This window comes from Lipophrys pholis (genome assembly GCF_963383615.2).
Source record: "Lipophrys pholis genome assembly, chromosome: 10".
NCBI lineage: Eukaryota > Metazoa > Chordata > Actinopteri > Blenniiformes > Blenniidae > Lipophrys > Lipophrys pholis.
This window is the reverse complement of record NC_137640.1, coordinates 24,389,586-24,399,763: the sequence shown is the minus strand read 5'-3', so window position 1 is coordinate 24,399,763 and position 10,178 is coordinate 24,389,586. Positions and strand designations below refer to the sequence as shown.

Below are 10,178 nucleotides of genomic sequence, written 5' to 3'. Positions count from 1 at the left end.
AAGCACCTTAATTACTGGGTGTTTATGTACATTGTTCGAGGATAATCGTTCAGATACTCCCCATGATTCATGGGAACAATCCCCACACCCCATTTATTTAGAAGAGATGTTCCTCTGCTGAAAACACTGAAGGCCTCTGAGTTAAAAAAATGTAAAAATAGTTGATTTTCTTTGCGTGCACTTTGGACAATGAACTGTCCGCCTCCCTTCATATTTTATTTGACAATTGAATGGTCGTGTGTCATTACCTTTTTAAGCTTGTCATATATAAGTGACATGCTTCCAAATTTATTGTCAGAGTCAATGTGATTTAGAGTGTGTCGTTGGTTTTGTGTATCAGACCCATACCTGTCATGAAAGAGGTTTGGGTTCGATTCAAGGTGGTGTCATATTTTAGTTATTTATTTCATTGCGTCACGTCATCCAGGGGTCTTGTCTGGACGTCATATGAACGTCCAGACAGGACCTCCATGGAATCTCCAGGAAAGACGTACAAACAAACTTTCATTCTGGCCTCCCTGAAGACGCCTTCTGGAGGTATGGAAATGACGTCTTAAAGACGTGATCTGGGCCACTGTTGCTCGCTGGGACACGCCCTGTTTTGTTCTCTTTTGTTACAACACCTATCATTTCACTACACCCTAACAATCTTGAAAACTGAAATGTACGTCAGCTGACAACAATGAATAGCTGTCTCTCTGAAAAAGCTGGCGTTCTTGCATGTATTATGGAAAATGCATTTATGTGAAATTTGTATTACCTATTAGCATTATGGTTGTTTTCTCACTAATCAAATAAAATGTCTATATTCTAAACTTTAAAATATATTTGGGTTGCACCCACAGTATATGTGTCAGTGTTTTGTTGTGTTGTTCCCCACATTGCATCAGTTCAATAGCTAATCAAGAGTAATTTTTTTTACCGTAAAAGTGTAATTATGTGTATAGAAAGAGATAAAGACAGAAAAACAGAAGATAAAACAGTGCTATGTGAATGTACCATACCGTCTCCACGCGATAAGACAGACCTCCAGAAATGTGGATACTTCACCGATAACAAAAGGTTCAACAGAAGAAAGGAACGATACAAATTAAGGGCATCAGTAATTTACATGTTGAAAACCGTGACGTAGTACCAACCATAGTACCAGGAGTTGTTGCTGCAATGGAAATAAAGAGCAGCAGTGTGTAGAGGAGAGGATGAGTGTGTTTTTACCAGAGAGCGGATAAAAAGTTTAAATACTTTTACATACTCAAGTAAAAGTGTTTTAACTGTTACATAATATTTCTAAAATAAAAATAAAAAGGAGGCTTACAAAAAGATTACTGGAGTAAGCGTATTTGAATTACTGAAGTGGTGAGTAATTACTGAGTAATCGTTCATTAAATTACAAAAGCTAAAATAGAGTGAAACAATACGACATGAAAGTAGAAACAAATGCATCTTAACAAAAATACATTGAAGCAACCTAAGCCAAATCTTTTTAAATCCTTTTTATATGAAGTGATAACCGTTAAAAAACGTGTTTCACATTAGTTTAAGTTCATTTGGACCTGTGCTTCTCCATTCTCTCAACCCTGTGTTTGGGTGACTTTATTTTGGTCAAAAACTCAGGAAACTGTCTTTATATTAATGTTTTATTAAAGGACATTTATTTCAATTGACCTGGTGCTTTATGAAGAATACTGCAGTACTTTTTCATGTGAGACACATCCCACAAGAAGCTGCCCTGGGCTGTTATTCTAGAAAAACCAAAAATATTGGGCGTGCCTGGTCAGCCTCTAATTCTGTAGAACTTGACTAGAGTTCATCCTGATCAGATTCCTGAATCACTTCAACTGGTTCCTTTCAATGTGGAGGAGTAACAGCTTGAGTTTGAAAACTCAGTTCAGTTGCTTGTATCCACGACCTTAGTCGTGGATACAAATTCATGACCATAGGTGAGGGTGGGGATGTAGACTGACTGGTAAACAGAGAGTTTTGCTTTACAGTTCAGCTCCGTCTTCACTAAAACAGTCTGTAACAGTGACTGCATTACTGAAGCTGCCTGTCTGCAGCCGTTCTCACAATCACTCTACTCTTCACTTGTGAAAAAGAACCCAAGGCCTCTCCCCCTACATGGACAGCGCATGCCATTCTTTTCTGTGAGAGAGCCATGAACTCAGACTTGGCAGTGAAGAGTGTATCCGCAAAACTTTCTTCGCTTTTGGGGGGTCTGTTTACACAACACCGGTGTCGATCCACTGTATTCGCTAAGTTTTTAAACCGACTCCCAAGGTGGAAATATTTTGTCACATTCGCGATCCCTCCCTCCTGTAGAGACTGCTGGAGCGCTGTTACTGTGCATGAGCATCTCTCCCCTCCTCCCCGATGACAATAGTTCCTTCTGCTCATGCGCCTGTAAACAAACATGGCGGACCCGTACTGGTATGACTCGTATTCTAGTTTCATCGTCCATATCAGTAGTTTAATAGTTGAGACTCACCCCTGATAGCATACGATTTGACTTGCCAAGTATACAGACGCAGCTCTCACACTGGAAGAACAAAGACTTACTAGCACACATCAATTTGATATTTTATACTCCCTAAACACCTTTCCCAGTCCCAAAGCACTCGATGGATGAATTCCTATGTCCCATCGATAAGCTGTGAGAGAGTGAAGAGCTGGTCCCTTGTTCCAAGGACTGGGTAGACTCTGAAATATTCCTCCTTTATTTGAGATGTAAGCTCGAGACAAAAGTTAGTTGCACTTGGTATGCAAATATTATAATGCAAAGCATTATAAAATAAAATAAAAAAAACACCAAAACAAATATGTGACAGAAATACAATTTTTAATCTGTCAATGAACAATTGTATGGTGTTGTTTTCCAAAAATGTTATGATGAAAATATGAAATAATAAACAATAGAAAATGTAATGTTCATCCATCCATCCATCTTCTATAACGCTTATCCTGTTCAGGGTCACGGGGGATCCCAGCCTACTGTGGGTCAGGGCAGAGTACACCTGGACAGGTCGCCAGTCCCTCACAGGACAAACAAATAAGAGACAGACAACAACTGTCACGACGAGTGAACACTGTTTATTTACAATATATACAGTATTAAAGGAAAAAAGGGCTTTGGTGGTCATGGAGTCTGAACACAGGCAGGCAGGCAGGCAGGCAGGCAGGCAGGCAAGCAGGCAGGCAAGCAGGCAGGCAGGCAAGCAGGCAGGCAGGCAGAAGGAAACAGTCAGCAGCTGCTCTCAGTAGTTTTCAGTGGCCTTCATTAACTTCCACACAGCTGAATCCACTTGGCCTTTACCAACCAGCCTGAGAGAGGCACGGGGCAGGTCCAAGCCATGGGTCTGACCTGCAAACGCAGCAGGAGAGGGAGGAGCTACTGCAGGTACACACAAACCCAACGTTCCCAACCAGGCACGCAGGCCTGGAGAGCCAGGGCTGTGATATAACACACTCACATTCACACCTACAGACAATTTATTGTCACCAACTAACTGGACAGGTATGTTTTTGGCCAGTATTTGAACCTGAACCTTATTGGTGTGAGGTGAGATCATTTACCACTGCACCAGTTTGATGTATTATGAAATACATTTTGACCTTTTTCTATACACAATGATTTTTTTACTTTTTTTTCAAATAAAAATCAAAAATACCCAAATGGACGAGCATTAAATGTCACATGTTGCTGTTGCTCATAGTAGTGGGTGAGAGCAGTACATGCAAGATGATCTGGACTTTGCTAAGTTGAGTGGGGTACATGTTGTAGCCACTCACAAGGGTGTATATGGTGTTCTTCCATGTTGAAAAAAAAAAAAAAGACAAACAGTCCAGAAATTACTCTGTCTCCGTGTACCCCTCCTTGCAACTACAAACACTACACTGCTATGCCAACATAGCAATGGTACAATGCAGGGCTCTACATCAGAATGAACTTTTTGAATCACCTGACATTGTGGCTGATAGATTTTAAAAGTAACAAGGCACTTGTAATTTCCACCAGCCACTCTTCACTCTTTCTCCTCTCTTTCTTTCGCTTTTTGACTTTCCTCTTATGAGTATTTCGGAAAGCGTCTTTGCTGCAGTCTCTTCCTCCCATGCAGTGGCCCCTGCTTTCTCCTGTTGGGCCTTGGTGGTCTCCATAAGGGTGTTTAACCTTATGACCTCCTCGTTCTTCTGCCTCACTTATGTGAAGGTTGGAAAACCGCTCTATGAGGTCGTTGATGGTGACGCAAGATGTTTCAACGTCGTCCTGGCGAGACCGGATGCTGCTTCTCAGGTGCTGCAGCTCCTCCTGGGTCTCTGTCAGCTCTGCCTTGGTGGTCTCCATCAGGGTGTTGAACTTTTTCACCTCCTCGCTTGTGGCTCAATTCAACTCTGAGGTTTTCACAATCAATGTGATTAAAGTGTAGAGCTTCTGCCAGGTTGAAAAACTGCTCCTTAAGGTTCTTGAAGTTGATGCGAGCTTCTTCAGCTTCATCCTGGTGGGACGGCAGACTTTTTCTCAGGTGCTGGACCTCCTCCTGCATCCCTCTCAGGAGTTGGTCCTTCTCCTGGAGCTCGGAGTCCTTCTGCTGCAGTTCACACTCTGAAGCTGTGACCCGGCTCCTCCAGACCTCTTTTTCCTCCTGCAGTTTCTTGTTCTCATCCTCCAAGCTGCTGAAGCGATGCTGCAACTTGCTGTCGTCTGCAACCATTTCCACACTGAAGTTGCGGTAGAAGAACAAGGCAACAATTGCTTAGGGCTATGGCTATACATTGCATTTGACAATTATTATTGTATAATTGTGCTACTACAGTATTAATGTTATTGCTATTTTTAGAATTATTATATTCTCAAATTATTATTTTATTTTATATTTACTGGTATTCTCATTGTACGATTATTATTGGTATATTATTATATTATATTACCTTCTTAGAATTATCGAATGCTGTTTATCATTATTATAGTTTTTATTATTGGATTATAGTTACTGGATTCTTATATTATGATTGATATTATGATTAGAACCATTACTACGGCTGAGTATAGCCAGTAAACTATTTGCCAACGATAACAGTATTATCACAATACAGCGATTCTGCTCGGTATGTCATTGGAAATTTCATCCACGATACATTACGATATCTGTCTCGCTCAAGAAATTCAGAAATTATTGACTGCACTCATTTCACATGATTTACAAAACATTGTCAATCAATTTCACATGAATGACAGCCCAGTAAAACAAAGTGTGTACCCCACATTAACACACACAAACAAAGTGTATACTGCACATCAATGCATACAAAGTGTATACTGCACATTAACACACACTAAACAAAGTAGCTACATGTATGACGTTTTAAAAAAATCAAAACAGTTTAGAAATCGTTTTAAAATTCAACTGATAATTCTACTTAAAGATTGAGGAGTATATCTTCCCATCATCGATGTTCATTCACCCTGCCACCACCACCGGTCCAAGATGGCGGTGCTGTTGCTGTGTCCCTCCTCAGTTATGAGGCGTCTAATCTTTATTATGTCTATGGCCACACTGACATGATCGCCTTTCACTAACTACTTTAGGAAGCCCTCTAACACCTTTCCTTAACCCCGTGACGTCATCCACGGGGTTAAGGTAAAGTCGATAGATAAGGCGTTAGGAGGGACAATCCGGACTCCGACAAACCCGGAAATATAAATACGATGAGTGGACACGCCCACATTACACCAAAAACCAACATAGCCAGTGGATTTCCTAATCAAACTAAATACTTTTGTTACCGAAACAAAGAAATGACATTTACAATATTGTACAAGAAATAAGAAATGTGTTAAAGGAAAAATAAATTAAATACTTCAAACTTATACTTAATGCAACAGTGCCATCTATTGGCATGAACAAAATTTGCTCAACATGACGTCTTTCAAGCAGGAATGGTGTGATCAGGTATCGACTAGTCACGCTGAACAGAAAGACCCGCGAACAGCCCTTGCTGATTTGCATTGCATTGCTTTTGTCTTTTCCAGACGGCTTGACTCATCGAGTAAATGCAATGACAAAAAGCAAATGGAAAAGACAAAGACAAAACAGGAGAAGCATTGACAAAATGGAATAAGCAAAGACAAGATAGAAAAAGAACATGACTGCCTTTGTATATGTTTTGTATTGTTGATTGTCTTTATATTTCCACATTTATTTCCTTTTAATTTTGGCACTCCTGTGATTCCATAGCTGGCGACAGATCAATGTGATGCTATTTCAAGATTCAGGGAGCGTTTAAATATTCATCGACATAATGGAAACTCTTCATTTCCATAACTTGAGAACAGTGTGCATGGTTTCACAGCTGACACACAACAATTCAATTGTCCAAAAAAAAATATAAAGGGAGTTTGACAGTTCATTGTCCAAAGTGCACACAAAGCCAACCAACTAATTTCAACAGAGAGGCATGCCGTCAGTGTTTCCAGCTGAGAAACATTTCAAATAAATAAAAAGGGTGTGGTGATTGTTCACAAGAATCAAATCAGGAGTGTCTTAAAGATCATCCTGTAAGAATGGACAACACACCCAGTAATTAAGGTTGTTACGCACACATTTTTCATCAAGTACTTGAACACCTGAACAATATAAAAAGGCAAGTGATGCTCAGCAGAGACAGATCCAGCCTTCAGGAAGACTCCTGAAAACTCCTGATCATCATGATGAAGCTGATCCTCTCTTTCGCTCTCCTGTGGGCATTCTCCAGAGCAGGTAACCAAACTTATTTTACAATACAACTTATGCAGGTACAACACAAGTTCATTTATTATTAACACGGAAATACAATTTAGAAATTGTAAAAGAAAGTTTAATGATAATAATAATATTATAACATGTATCCATTAGTAAATCTGCTGAAGCTGTTAAGTTTTACTTTGATTTCTGGAATTAATGACGGATCAAAATAATAGATGAAACATAATTAGTTATTAATTCCTATGAGAGATATTGAAATGTGACAGCACAGGGAAAAACCTCTGGAGATAGGAATTCAAGAACAAAAAACTAAACTAAAACTGTGAAAGTAGTTATGTACATATGTATAAACCAGGATTAAAGCTCAATGTTAAATCTAAATGATATTCTGACAAAGGCTTCAGACATTCAGGATCTTCAGACATTTCACCGTTCACACATTTCTTTTCATAAAATAATATTTTTTCTATGTTTGTTCCCATTACAGCTGGAGCAATCCAGTGTGACGTATGTACAGATGTCAATGATCTGAGGTGTGCTTTCGGAGAGACAGTTGAATGTGCGCCTGGAGAAATGTGTTTGAATGCCTTCATCACAGGTATTCTTTTCTTCATATCATCTTTTCCTTTTCACTGAACTATTGAAAAATTCAACATGTGTTCCATGAAATTCACAATACTCTTTTTTTGACAACAGAAACCGGTGGAACAGAGAGAATCTACAGGGACTGTGCAGGTCCCGCTGTTTGTCCAACCACAGGCACACAGACTATTGCAGCCAACCTGGGTGGGATACACACAGTTGCAAATGCTGAGTGCTGTGATGACGTGAATGAATGCAACTTGAGGACCCTAAGCTGTAAGTATATTTGGATCAGAAGAATTGTGATGAAAAGAACAAACAACAAATATTTCAAAATACTTTTAAAGTTAAAAGGCTTAAATATTCACTCTGTGGTTTCATCTCTTTTGTTTCAGTCCCTGCTATTCCTGCAGTAAATGGAATACAATGCAATGGTTGTGATCCCAGCACTGATCAGTGTGATGCAGTAGTGAGTTGTAGAGGAGAGGAGGACACCTGCTTTCAGTCAGATAGTGAGTATTTTTATTGTACATTTAAAAAAAAATCTCTGAATCATTTTTACTTCTGTTTAAACTTGTTTCATGAGTATAAGGACTTAAAATCACTGCATGCCTTTGAACAGGAAAAAGATTGATATACATATTTCAAAGTTATCATGAATACACTTTTTCTTTCTCTATACATACAGAAGACTCTGAATCTGTTTTCTTCGTACTTTAATCATCGACATATATTTGTCTGGCATGACTAATGAAGAAATTGTTTGACTCAAATTCAATCTTTTCATCCACAGTCTTGATAGATGGCCAACAGATCCGTGTCAATGGATGTGGAACTTCAAATGTGTGTGACATCGCTGTTGACATCAGAAATCTGCCTTTCATGGAAGAAGTGGGAACAGTTATTTTTACACCAACCTGTTTCCTTTTTACCACAACAACTACACCTGCCCCAACCACAACTACAACCACTCCTGAGCCAACTACAACCACAACTACAACCACTCCTGAGCCAACTACAACCACAACTACAACCACTCCTGAGCCAACTACAACCACAACCACAACCACTCCTGAGCCAACTACAACCACAACTACAACCACTCCTGAGCCAACTACAACTACAACTACAACCACTCCTGAGCCAACTACAACCACAACTACAACCACTCCTGAGCCAACTACAACTACAACTACAACCACTCCTGAGCCGACAACTACTGTTACTGAATCAACAACAGTTTACACTCCGTCACCTGAACTGTTAGCACAAATAAAAGCTCTGCTACAGGAACTACAGCAACTGTCAGCCAAGATAAACCTTGAGCTGCTCCAGCAACAACAACTGGTGCTTTTCAACCTGCATCTAAAGCTGCTTGGTGACCAAAACAAGCTGCTGGAACAACAAGAAGAACTGCCAAGTGACCACCACCAGCAAATTCCACTTCACTACCAGCAATGCCTGCTTGTAAACAACCACCAGGTGCTCCTGCATCAGCTCCACCTTTCTCTCTGTGGGCAACAGAACCTTTTGGGGCTCTTCCAGAAAGAACAACAGGTCCTCCACCAACTCCAAGAACTACTCCAGAGCCACCACTATAACCTGCTGCCCCACTACGCCAGTCACCTGCAGAACTACTGTGACCATAAGGGCTCTACCACAGCTGAAGATTAGATATATTCTGCCCTCCTTTAAATCATTTAGAGATCATCAACATGCATAATCACTGTGGTTAACTTTTGGATTTCAATTTTGATTTTTCTTCTAGAACTTTTTCTTTAAGACAGTTCAGTGGTTTTAATCAATCAAGTGTTTCTTAATGGTTGTTTGCAAGTATCAGATGGGATTTTTCTCTTTTGACAAATATCAAAACAAGTGATTTCATTACACCTCAAAATGAATCATCTTTGAATGATTTAAGTAAATCAGGTTCTTTCTATGCTTATGTTGTAAGTCTATTCAATACTGCTCCAAGTTTAAATTGTCAGTTCAATAAAGAACATCTGCAAGTAATTATGATTTTGACTTTTTTGTTTCACACCTTCATGACAAAAGACTTTTCTATTTGAGGGGATGCAGTTGACAGACAGACAGACAGACAGACAGACAGACAGACAGACAGACAGACAGACAGATATGAAGAGAGAGACCTTTAATTGTCTTTAAAAATGCACACATGAACACAATTCCATTTCCATTGGCTCAGATAGCAACACTCAAAGCACAAGCACTTACAGTATTGAGAAATGTGTGCAGTCAGTTGGTGGCTGTGTGCAGTGAATGGAATTTAATGTCTTATCAATTGAGAAAAACTGTAAAAAAATTAAAAAAATTTATAAAAAGTGTCTAAGAACAAAACAGCAGTCAAGTAATAAAATATTGAGGTCTCAAGATGCATAAAACACTGATGTTGCATTGAAATTATTGCGCTGGTTTATTGCATCATTCTCAAACCTGGCAACAGACTATAAGGGAAGGCAAGTGAAATGGATTTATAAAGCACCATTGAAACACAAGGTAATTCAGTGTTCTACAAAGAAATAAAAGAAATATATAAACATTTTACATAGAAATATACGAAATATAATAATATACATTCATCAAAGCTTAAACCCTTCTATGGGGTCCATTTGAAGACATTCAGTTTTTATCATTCACAAATAAATGATTAAAATTCCAAAATAAAATAGCTGAATTTATTTTATTTGCTTCATATTTCATGACTTTTAACTGATTAAGCATAAAATTATCATGATGACATTTCTTCCAATTCACTGAACACATATTACACGTATTGGTGTTCCACTGGGGTCAATTTGACCCCAAACTGTTTTTGCTGTGTAAAGCTTGTTGGTCTGT

The 10,178-nt window shown here is 39.1% G+C and overlaps 1 protein-coding gene across 1 annotated transcript; it reads left to right on the top strand.

The window, feature by feature from the left end:
- Window positions 1-6,625: 6,625 nt before the first annotated feature.
- LOC308115440 (uncharacterized protein) lies at window positions 6,626-9,332 on the top strand. Its single transcript, XM_080472950.1, has 5 exons — window positions 6,626-6,752; window positions 7,225-7,335; window positions 7,434-7,595; window positions 7,715-7,831; window positions 8,113-9,332. The coding sequence occupies exons 1-5, from the start codon at window positions 6,701-6,703 to the stop codon at window positions 8,991-8,993; spliced, it is 1,323 nt and encodes a 440-aa protein (XP_080329076.1). The 5' UTR covers window positions 6,626-6,700; the 3' UTR covers window positions 8,994-9,332.
- Window positions 9,333-10,178: the final 846 nt, after the last annotated feature.